Below are 12,159 nucleotides of genomic sequence, written 5' to 3'. Positions count from 1 at the left end.
TTGGGGGTCCGATCTGCAAACCATGGCCAAGACGTGCCACCGGGAGAACTTATGGACATGTTTTCAATTCTTCCTTCTGCATTTTTCATGCTAGCATTGCCACCATCTGCATGGCACCGCAGATGAAATATTTACCCTGCTGGCTCCCTACACTGCAGAAGGGCCAGCCGCAGACCAACTGTGAATTAACTCCAGGAGAGAGAGGCTTTGCAAAGCAGGCAAGCTAAGGGGAAGGAAAACCTTCAAAGTAGGTTCCCAGTTTCCAGGCAGGCCGCGTGCGCGCCCCTCAAACCTCCCCTGCCGTTTCCATGTTCAACCAGATCCCACGAAGCAGGCTGCCTCGAGTTAGGCTCTCAGAACGAGGCCCTCCAACCACGGGGCATCCAGTGACTCTGACCCGGTGGCCCCACACTTTCCGCCGTGTCAGAGGTGAGTCTGGCTCTCTGTGGAGCCTCATAACGAGATGACAGTCTTGCTGTCCAGGGACAGCCCAGGGAAGGCGGTGAGCGTCACAGACCAGACAGCAGATGTATCATCACGGCCCTGCCGAGGTGACAGTGACACCCTCTGACTCTGGAGAGTGCGCCGCAGAGCAGCTAACCTTACGATTCCTGCTGTACGCACAATAATATTGACAGCCAGCAACTCCTCCAGGCACCGGAGACGAGCGACAGTGCGTTTCCCGGCTGGGCTGTCACTGAGACCGCAGAGTGTGCTCCAGCAAAGGTGCTAACGAAAAGCGCACCAGAGTTTTAATATTGTTTTAATGTGATTAAAAAGTCCTAAATTAATTTATTTTCTTATGCTCGAAAATAGTCCGGCACTGCCATACTGCAATATGCGCTCAGAAGAGCAGTCTGATAAAATTCATTAGAAAAGAATTAAATTCATCATACAAAGCACAGTCATTTTATTTTAAGTAGCTCCCGACTCAGAAGACCAGGCCGTGGTTCCTTTGAGTAATACCAAGGACAAACAGGAGCCGAGCCCCAGGCTGGGGCTCCAGAACAGCGTCACTGGGTCTTGTTGCAGCTAAGAGGACTCACCCTGTTTTCGAGCCCTTCCAAATACTTGCAGACATAGAGGAAAGTGGCATATTTGATTCATCAGAGAAAAGGACACCAAAGGCAAAAGGAAATCCTTGCTGGATGCCTCCCTTGGATGAAGTTGTAAGACACTCATTTTTTGCATGGAACCCTCCCCACCTTTCAAGAGCCAGCTCAACCCCGGCCCGCTTCCCGCCCATCATCTGCTCTGACTTTATCATTCACTGTCTGGGCTATCGATGGATGTGATTTATTTGCTTTAGTTTCATTTCCCGAGTAACTGCAAACTCTTTTCGGGTGAGGGCTGACCCTTAGTTTCCCCAGCTCTTCTCCACTCTGCAGCTGCCCATTCCCCAACCAAGCACTGTACCCAGCCCTCCGCATGGCGGTCCCCTTGCATGTGGCTACACTTGGGTGCCATTTCCTTTGAGAGGGACATGTAAGAGATTTCCTCATCTGTCTTTGCAAACCGGAAGGAGCAGAACTCTCTGGGAAGACAATAAGAGGGTGGCAACCTCCTGCCATCAGCCAGCTCTCCTCGTGCATTCTGTCACTGGGTGTTCCAAAAGCCAACTAGACATGATCCATTGAAGGACTGTTTGACTCCATCTCGTAAAAGGAAGAAAAAGTTGGAACTTTAATTCAACTGAGATTTATTTAACCAGTAACTGAGTGCTGACAGCTGCCAATCTGAGTGCCCTGGTGAGTCCTTCTGACTCCCTGGAGGTACCCAGTGCCTTTGACTCCCCGCGTGTACAGAGCTCAATGGCAGGAGAGGAGCCAGGTGCTGAAGTCACCCCCACACTAGTTAGCGCGGTAGAGCAATGGCGCGAGGAATGGGCAGCAGGAAGACCTTGCCTCTAACCAACGTTCAATGGTAAACAATTTCTAAGATTTTATCCCTGAAGTCTGCTTAGGGATGAAAATGTCGACACTCAAAGCACAGTCTGCTGTGCAAGGTGGGGCAGGCCCAGAGTCCCATCAGAGGTGCCTGCTCGGGGCTCAGCAGGCCCCGCCTGGAGGCGGCTCTCACACCCACCCGCGCAGGGCTTGGCTTCGCACAGAGCACTGGGCTGCTGGTCCACACGGAGAACGAAGCCTCCATCAGTGCAGAAACGGGGCCGTGACCAGCCACAGTGACCATCTCCTGTTAGAGGGACGGGAGGCGGAGACAGCCGCCGCGCAGGGAAGCAGAAGATCCTTGAGATTTTCCCTAATTTCATCACGTAACCAGTGGCAGTCGTGGAGAAACTTTTGGATGCGAGTTTTCTACTTTTCTTCTCTTTAGCAACCACAGATGTTGACTTTGGCTGTCTTTGCCACACCAAACTCCAGCACAACCCATTGGTTTCCAGGAGTGACAGGGACGGACAGTGAAGGGGACCACAGGGGAAGATGATCACACTTTGTCCTAAGCACAAATGAACATTCCAGATTTTGTGACAAGCCCCGAAACTGCCCACCCAGGAACTGGATGACTGTGGTGCCAACAGCTGGCTGCCCCAGGGAAGGACAGGCTGCCTGTCCTCCGGGCCCCACCCAGCCTGGGCACCGCCCTGGGCTCACACGGGAGCCAGGGAGCCTGTTTGTCACATCTGCTTGTTTCTGATGCAGCGTCAGCCACGGGGAGGGGTTCTCGAGACATTTAATTAGCTGAGAATTTCACGCTCTCCAGTGGCTTGCTTGGGAGAACTCGAGAGCTATGAACCTCCCCAAATCTGAAAGGCGCGAAGGCCTGAAGGCAACCACGGCACTGCGGAGGAGCTTGGGTTCTGAATGGGCAAAAGTTCTCAGGTCTCGAAGGCTCCAGAAAGAGCCAGCAGCGTCAGCCTCTGCAGACTCCCTGCGGGCCATGTCCCGGGGCTCAGCGCCCCGAGTGTAACGTAGTGTCACCAATGTAACGTAGTGTCACGAGTCGTGCGGCCTGGGAGGGACCCCTAGGCATGAGGATGCCTGTGGAGGAGGGGAAAGCCATGCCTCCTCAAAGAGAGCCACCCCATCCGGCTCTGTCACTTGTTCCAGATACCCCACTTTTTCCAGAAAACCTGGATTTCTAAGTAAAAATCTCACAGTTCTAGAATGTTTGCAACTAATTGAAGACAAAAGTATAAAGATCGCACAAGCCAAACAAAACACATCTGTGAGCTGGCTCCAGCCCCCAGGCCACTCTTTGAGTCCCACTATCCTACTTGGACCCCTCAGAGGGCCTCACCTTGCACTCCGTCCCTCTGCTCAGCTTTGCTCATCCCGAGTGGGTAAGAAGCGAGGAGAAGGCAGGCAGGGAGCCCAGGGCCAGCATGCGGTCTGGGGACCAGCAACACGGGCGTCAGCCAGGAGTGGATGAGACCCACGGCATCAGCGTCTGCATGATCAGAGACCCACGGTGATGCGTGCGCACGCCCGACCTTCAGCGTTGTCTGAGACTGAGTGTGAGGAAAGGGTTGAGGGTGGCGAAACACTCCTCCTTCTCCAGAAGCAACAGACGCCCAGACACGGCCCCTTCTCTCTCGGTGGATCCTGTCCACCCACCCTTACAGACCAGACACGGCCACCACAGCCGCGAGGACATCCATCCCAGAGAGAGGCCACCCAGGTGGGGGAAGTGAAGGCTTCCAGAACAGCCCCCTCTGCCTTCCACCCTGCAGAGTCCTTTACACTCACGGAGGGCCGACCTCCAGCCCACACCCCAGATGAAGGTCAAGCAGCCAGAGCGAGGCCACACAGCTCAAATCTCCAATCGCCAGGACGGGGATCCCTGGAACATTCTCCTTGGAGATCAGCTGTCCATAAAACAAGAAGTTTCATGCTACTGGCTCCAGACCCCAGAGAGGGCAGATGCAGCACAGTAAAGGGGAAAGTTTCGAGATGAGTCGTACAGAACGGTCGGGCTGGTTCCTCCCTTAGAAAAGCGCCTCTCAGCACCTGTGGGGCCTCCGACGGCTGCAGCGAAGTGTGCATCTCCATCTCGGTTTTGCTTCTCTGACTCTCCCCAAATCCCCAGGCCTTGTCAGCAGAGACACATCTATCGATAATTACAGAATACACAGCTTTGGGGGCATTTCCCTTCCATTCACGACATTTACTGGTGTCAGTCTGAGCATAAATACAATTAGATTTGAGAGTTCTATTACAAAAGCCAATAAAGCAGGCCTCAGTAGAGATTCTAAAATTACTTAACTTTTCTTTAGAAAAATATTAAAACAGTATTATCACATCAATGAGAAGAAAAGACAGGAAGATAATAAAGTTATGTTAAACCTCCCTGTATTTACTCATGTGTGAAACAGTTATGTCTGGTCACATAATTGCAATGGTTCTGAGAAATATTTCATATTTTATAATGAACATTAAAAGAGTTTGTGGATCATTACTTTATATGAGTTCCAAAGTTATTACATAAAACCCAATAGGAATGGTTATAAATTATCGGCTCCTCCGGCCTGGCCTTGGTAAACATAACGTGAAGACTGAGACGTTTCAGCAGACAAGATTCATGAGAAGAGGTAAAATTCCCCTGCATTTAAGGGGAAGAGCAGACTACAGTACTTGTAACCAGCTCTTAACATTTTTGTTTCTGTTTCAAAGAAATTCTATTGAACTGCTAGCTTAAGCCACACATACAAAAAGCTTCCAGTAGAACAAAAAAGAACTCACTTTCATACACTGCCCTCATCTTTCCATCTTTCATTATCCTATCTGTGGCCCTAAGGTCTCTGTAAAATTCTTGAACTTTTCAACACAGCATGGTTTCTAAATACTGTACTTAGCAAGCTTGTATGATCACCAACAATTACTTATTTTCCAAAGGAGATCCTCTCTTTGAAATCTGAAGATGTAGCATTTCTGCAGAAACTGAAGAGTTGATAACATTCTGAGAAATTTTTTTGCTCTTCAAAATAGGTTGGCAAGCAGCATTTTAATTAAAAACGGTCATCTGTGAATCACAGTTAAGAGAAAAATGGGTGATATTGTATTGAATTTTGTTTAGCCTCTTTTTTTTTGATCAGAACATTCTGTTTTGTTTAGAAATCACGCCTGCCACTTGTTGGCCCCCAGCTTCTGCCTGGTGAGAGAGGTAAGCACCAGGAGAACAGCAGCTGGGGAACAAAGTGCGGGCGGAGAGGTGAAGTTGGCCCTCCCTTGCTATCGAACGGCCCCTTTGGAGACGTGGCAAAGTTGGGGCGCTCCCGCATGCAGCACACAGGCCCGGCGGGAGGAACCGTGGGCGCCTCCCTCACCTGAGCCGGAGCAGTCCCGCCTCTGCACACCCTCGAGGGTCTGGTACCTGCCAGCTCTCCAGCTCGCCCGGGGCTCCTCCCTTTATATGGAGCAGCTGTTGGTGAGGCTTTCTCAGCAAACAGATGTCTTTTGGAGAATTTAAAGCTCTGAGTTGGAGGCCAGATTCTGACTGTACTTTGAATTATGTCTGCCTCAATCATCATGCAGTCATTCTCATATATTTTAGACATCAATATTGTCTTGAAATATTCTCGAGTTCTCGATGCTATTTATATGCTTCGATTCTTCCCTTTGCTTCTGCTCTGACCGTATGCTCCGGCTTCCCAGAGTCACTGAGCGCCCACACATCATTTAAATAAGTATTTTTTTATTGGGGAGGGGTTTGCTAATTTATCCTGACCGATCTCTCTCTGAATTGAACAGAGACCAACATTCTTGGGAGTCTACCAACCTTCATAACCTGTTTGAACGGGGAATTTACCAGTTTCAGTATTTTTTAAGATGAAACAAGGTCATGTTTTTGTCTCTTTCCATAGATAGCAAGCTTTACCAACAACAAAAGAAAGAATATAAAGATGCCAACTTACAACATGGGAGAAAAAACTCTCCTTGTTTAGTTACAGAAGTGCTAATTCGGCTAAAATCTGGGATTTTGACATAACGTAAGTCCTCCGGTGAAAAAAAACTCAAGCAAAGTGAGAAAAAAGAGAACAGATATTTTCAGGACTTAGCAAGACTGAGCTGCAGAAATCTTGCAGAGATGTTTCAGCACATTTAACACTAAGCCAAATGTAGGGAAACCTTTATGGGACCCTCAGAACTTCACGTCACAAGCCCAGCACAGCCAAGACGGTTCAATGACTACGTACTTCCTTGAAAACGGGGTCAGGGCTCTATTCCCGAAAATTCTTCTCCTGACCATCCTGTCCTTGCTTGTGATCATCCCTTTGAAGTATTCCGACCGTGGCCTCTAGGTGGTGCTAACACTGCGTAGCTTCAGCTTTTCAGCACAATGAAAACATTAATTTGCTATGAGATAATTTTTGACGTAAATGTAAAATGGTGCCCATTCGAACTCAGTAATGAAGCATGGTGCATTTCTGCAGCTCCTAATTTGACTAGTTAAATGACTCCATTACGTGTCTAACAGACAGAAGCAAATAATTTCTGGTCAGTTGATGTTCACTTATCCGTATCATTTTGCCCTGAAAATAAAGTCTCTAATCTACAATTCCTTTGTCTTAGTTTTTTTTTTTTTTGGTTAAGATTATTAAAGCAAATATACTTAAATAATTTATATTAAACCAGTACCAACTAACAATGAAAGCATCAGAGCCACGGGCTCAGCAAATAGTCATAATAGGGGAGGCAGACAACGGGACAGCCCCTCCTGAACTCCTCCAGCCTCTGCCCCATCCTGGGTCTAGGGGGTTAGCATGGCTTTGGGGTTCAAAACAACAAGCATCCCTCTTTCAAGTCCATTGTCTTTCTGTGGCCAAAGGGGGGGCTGCTGGCTGTTCTCTTCGCCTTTTCGCTTTGCCACATAACTTTGAGGATGTTTGGAAAATTTTCAGCAGGATGCATCTCACTATAGCAAAAAAAAAATGCTGCTTTAATAAATATCAAGTGATGAATAATTTTGCCCAAAGGAGAAAAAATGGTTAATATTGAATCTTAATGTTCCTCATCTAAATGCTTTTTTCTTCCTGCTAAAAACAAGTTTAGAATTAAAGCGTATCAGTTTACACGTATTGCATGCATATTAGTGAGACACAGCTGTGTATGTCCCCCTCTTAAGAGCCATATGATTAAGTTATGGGATATCATATAATCCAAACTCTTTTTCTATTGGTCACCTTTCACAGACAAAAGCTTTTTAGTTTTAGGTCTATTAAATGACAGAATGTCCGATTCTATAAATGTGCAAGTAATTATTATGAAGCACCTGTGTCTCTTCTTTTCGCTTACAAAGTCCATCTATAAATTGCTTTTGGAAAGGCACTTGGAGGCTGACGCAAGACTGCACTCCCCGCCGGGGGCGGCTGTCTGTTGCTCAGTGAGGTGCATCAGGATTCTGGGTCCCAGGTCTCAGGATCTTGGTGAACTATAGAATTACAACCCCAGACCATCCCATCCCATGACCCCAACGCAAAGGGACAATGGCCCTTTTCGGTGGAGAAACAGCAGTAGGGGGTGAAAAAAAAAACTCACCAAAGTTCAGAGGGAGCCCCTGCCCACCCACTTTTCATTGCTGGAATGAGTGGGACCCTCAACCTTCTGCATCAAGCAATTGGTTTTTTAAAAAGACAGCATTTGAACTAAAAACACCAGTTTAAATGATCTTCATTTTCCCCCAAGTAGCATGCTATTTGACTCAATTAAATGCAGTTTTTAAAAACTGGCTCAAGTGTGTGTTTACACTGCCTTTATTAAGCTTTTAAAATTTCAAATCCCTCCGTGTGCGCAAATTTCTGCCATTTGCATGATGAGGGACACGGGACACGGGCTGTGAAACAATGTCAAAAGGATTATTTATGATTCATACCTACTTTGTTGAAATTTTTGACTGGCATTGTTTCTGCAACTTGATCGGGGGGAAGTGGCTCCTGCAGAAGGCCAGTGGCTCGCTGGAGAGGTGACGGACTTCACACCTCTGCTTCCCCTGCCAAATGAGCCCCCTGACAGCCATTGGCACCAGGCTCCTTGGTGTTATGCAGGTCGAGTGCCCGTGGGTTCACAGGATGGATTTGGTCTTTTGATTTGGTGTAGAATTTACAACCTGGGAGTGATGTCTCAGTGTGCAGATCTGGGTTGTGTGTGCTGGGAAAGGAAACGAGGTCAAGCTAGGGAAGAAGAGCGCATCTGAAGGGGCTTCCTCGGGTCCTTGGCCGAGGCGAGCAAAACTGCTCCCTGAGGCACCGCCTTGACGGGGTACTCGCAGCCACTGGGTATGCACCTTCCGGGGGCTGCCCTTTAATCTGTGTCCTAGGAACAGAGGCGTAAAAGGAAGCAAATTCCATGAGGAGGAGTCCACAATACAGCCTGAAGGTGAGAGAACCGCAAGAGGACAGAGCGCATCCATCAGGAAGGCGGGAAACCAGCAACACTGCTCAGAATGCAAGTAAAGAAGAACTTCCAGGCTGAAGCTGACTTCAGAGGAAAGATTTCCAAAATGACACGTGGGGAACTTTACAACCCCCTAAAAAGCACCACGGGAGCCAGGTTCCTCTCGTGCTGGTCGTCAGGGCGGCCTCAGGGCTTCACGCTTCCCCTAGAACAGCTGAGGGCATCAAAACAGTTTAACTACCAAGGGGTCGGCACTCCCTGCCCGAATTAAAAGTCAGTGATGCTGTCAGCCCTCAGGAACAGAAATATCGACTTCTGAATTGAGGGCTCAGCGAGGTGGTGCTGGAACTGAATTTGTCATGCTTTTTCTGAAAATGTAAGGAGGCATGGAGCATAGTTTATTGGAATAAGGGGTGATGACTGATAAGAAAAAAGAAAAATAGATGATTTGCCTTCTTGTCCATAAAGGGAAGTCGAGAGTAGATGTCAGCAGCAGACAAGTGTTTCCCAAGGAGAGGAAAATATTTCCAAAGGAAATCAGCATCACGGCAGAGCAGGTGAGAAGGAAATTAGAGTGTCTGAGGACTGGCAACCCGGGACCAGATGGGAACCATCTTAGGATTTGTGCACTAGGAGGCGAGGCAGCAGGGCCACAATCAGCAAAGACCTCTTAAAAAGACCCTGGGAAGCCAGAGAAGCACCAGTGGACGAGAGCCCTTACGCAACACCTATATTTAATAACGCCTTGGAGGGAGATTGGGGAAATTAAACACCAGTGAGCTTGACTTGAGCAGTGGGGGAGATATTGGAAACACTAATCAGGGACAAAATAGAGAAAGTTATGATTTAATTAAAGATATTCAGCATGGATTCACAAAAGGGAGATCATACGTAACAAAACTAATAGAATATTTTGAAAAAGTAACAAAAAGGAATTGAAGAGGGAAACCAGGGGTATAATTTACTGGGACTTTAAGAAAGCGTTTGATGGGCTGCCTCACAAAAGGCTAATCTCCAGCGGTGGGGAGTTTGGGTCTGAGTGTGGTGGGAGGTGGAGGATGAATGAAGAATTGTCTGGACCAAAGGTACTTGTGAGCATTACCATGAAGAGATTAGGACAGAGGGAGGATACTGACTGCTGGAATTTCCCGAGATCTGGATTTTTTTAATTAATTTTTTTAAGCATAGCGCATCAGTAGCCTTGCTTAGGAAATGTGTCCAAGTGGAATGAGTTTCTACTGCAGGTAGAATACCGGAGGGCAGGCGCCAGTTAAGGCTACAAGGACAAGAGCATCGGGAAGGATTTGTTGAATTGTGATCAATACAGGACTGTCCCTAAAATACACTGTGACCAACAAGGGTGCATAGCCACTAACTGCCATGTGAATAAGGAACGCAAATAAAGATAGAGAACGTGACCATAAGTAGCCAAAGCTCTCTGATCTGGAGCGTGCAACAGCAGCACCAGTGACGGGCACTGTCATCGTGTCACACGCACGCACTGACGCCGTCACGCACCAGCGTGCACACACACCCACTCGCACATTCACACGTTACATATGGACACTCTTCAAACACAATCTGCTGCCTTGCAAAGATGCACGTGTTCCTGCAGCACATACCTACACACACACCTTCATAAACACACTTTGTCCACATTCACAGCCATAGACAAGTGTACGCGCAGTTGTGAACATGTGTGCACACGCTCACATATATCCCCAAGACTGCTGTGTAAGTGCAGGTGGAAATAACACGTGTAACAGGGAGAACATACTATTTTCCACCAGGAAATATTGGGAGGCACATTAGGGGGAGAAAAGGCCCCTTTAGTCACATTACAGTAATAATAGATGCCACAGGAATGAAAGGAGAAGCAGAAGGGCAGAGGAGCCATAGGCACAGAAAGGCCTTTGTTACTACAAGCCAAACCGGATCTGAATACCTTCTCTGAGAAAATATTGAGGGACGTGGGACTCAGGAACGATAATGGCAGAATTCCCCAAAGGGGCCCAACTCTGTCCTCGGGGACAGAGCTACAGACGGGTAGCAGGAGATGGTGACCCAGATCTGGGACCTGCTGTCCCCAGGGCTCCTACCCAAAGCTGACCCAGGGAAGAATCAGGCTGGGCAAAGGCCTCTCCAAATATGGGGAACTCTCCAATATGTCACCTTAGTATTTGCCAAACAAATGCTTCTTCGTTCTTGGGCACACATGAGTGATATTTAGGGTCAGAGCAACGGCCAACAGTCGGAAGTATGTGTATTTACGGGAAGATCCAGGCTGCAGGCAGTCACCGCCATCTAAGTGGGATGCAGCCCCTGACCCACCAGACTCATCTAGGAGGTTGGTACTAAAATCCCCTGCCTAAAGTTATGACAAACCTATGGAGAAGATATAGCTATAGACATCGATTCTAACATGCGAGTATTAGAATAATTTGAACCTCATTTACCTTTTCCATCATTCATTAATATTAAAATGTGACTTGGACAGCATCCATGTTTCAAAGGTCATTTAGGATGGAAAGTTGCAATATGAAAGACACATGTCCTCCTCCTTAGTAATAACAGGAATTTTGCCCAATGGTCATCTCCCACAATGCAAAGGGGCGAAGCTTTCATTCCAAAGTCAGAGTTTAGAAAGCAGTGTCCACTACCACGTCACTCTCCATTTCTATAATTTTAACCCTGGAGATGTCCATGTCTTAAATCAAACAGTTAGGAATCAACTCTCAGAGACTACAAAATAGGGATGAAAGACAGAAGGCAATTTAAAAAAAAGAAGGAACATAGCAGAATGCAACCTGCACTATTTTGGCGTCAGGATTCCTCTTCCAATGTGTCCCAGAGATAACTGAGGTGGACAAGCACTTCTTGTCCAGATAAAACTACAATCCAGGACTCACTCAGCACCCGCAGCTCCACTGCCATTTCATGCGCTCGTTTGCGCAGCTCTCACCACCACACGATGACTCCTACAACACTCATGTGTTTTAAGGAAAAAGGCATGCAACAGAGGCCTAGAAAAATACTTGCCTTTAAATTGAGTCCATTCCTTCACTTCCCCCCAATTTTTCATTCAAAGCAAATTTGGGCATTTCTACTTTGTCTTCTAAAGCAAGAAAATCCTTCTCACACCCTGGAGCCTAATCCCGCATGGCCCAAGGCAGGCCAGCTTGGAGGGGACCGACCCAAAGGGTTCACTGGGGGAGCTTTAAGACCCCCCCAAGCCCCACCTCCACCCCAGATCGACTCCAAATGGACCTAGGACCTAAGTGAAAACTCACCCACACACACACAGGTGGTTCCCTGAAGCCCCCCAGAAACCCCGGCACTGCCCTGCCAGCACCCCACTGCAGAAGAGGACTTTCTGAAAGAAAACAAAGCGTGAAAGTACCTGTCAGGATGTCTCTGGAAATCAGTCACTGAGCATCATCTGTCAGTAAGACAAAATTAATTACTACACGTACAACGAAGAATCAACGTAACGTAAACACTGTACAAACATATAAAGGTTTAGGACAGCTGGACTGTTGAACAGTGACTGACACACATGCGAATTGTCAGCAAGCCCCTGCAGGGACGTGGCTCGTGGGCCTCCCTCCAAATCTTCCCAAAGTTGAGTTTGGGTCTTGGGGTGTTTCTCCCATTTCCATCTCCAGTTAAGTTGGGAGGTTTAGGCAACCCCCTGCAAATACAGTAACTTGCAAATTTCAGTGATATTTTAGCAGTTTTCAGTGTCCAAGGCTGGTGGGAAGGACAGCACCTCAGTTGAAAGGTTAGACTCGTGAACTCAGCTGTAGAA

The 12,159-nt window shown here is 47.6% G+C and overlaps 1 protein-coding gene across 18 annotated transcripts in view; it reads right to left on the bottom strand.

Annotated features, from left to right (window-relative positions):
• ZNF536 (zinc finger protein 536) overlaps positions 1-12,159 on the bottom strand; it is a 420,879-nt gene that overhangs the window by 50,732 nt on the left and 357,988 nt on the right. For 4 of the 18 annotated variants that reach the window (XM_070222856.1, XM_070222848.1, XM_070222846.1 and 1 more), the window contains one exon: positions 11,752-11,790. The exons of the other annotated variants lie outside the window; for them this stretch is intronic. In XM_070222856.1, the coding sequence (XP_070078957.1) occupies positions 11,777-11,790 (14 nt within the window). In that variant the 3' untranslated portion in view covers positions 11,752-11,776. The remainder of the gene's footprint in view (positions 1-11,751; positions 11,791-12,159) is intronic. 18 annotated transcript variants of the gene reach the window in all.

Source organism: Equus caballus, chromosome 10 (assembly GCF_041296265.1).
Source record: "Equus caballus isolate H_3958 breed thoroughbred chromosome 10, TB-T2T, whole genome shotgun sequence".
Taxonomy (NCBI): domain Eukaryota; kingdom Metazoa; phylum Chordata; class Mammalia; order Perissodactyla; family Equidae; genus Equus; species Equus caballus.
The sequence above is the reverse complement of the archived record's forward strand: the minus strand, read 5'-3'. Positions and strand labels throughout refer to the sequence as shown.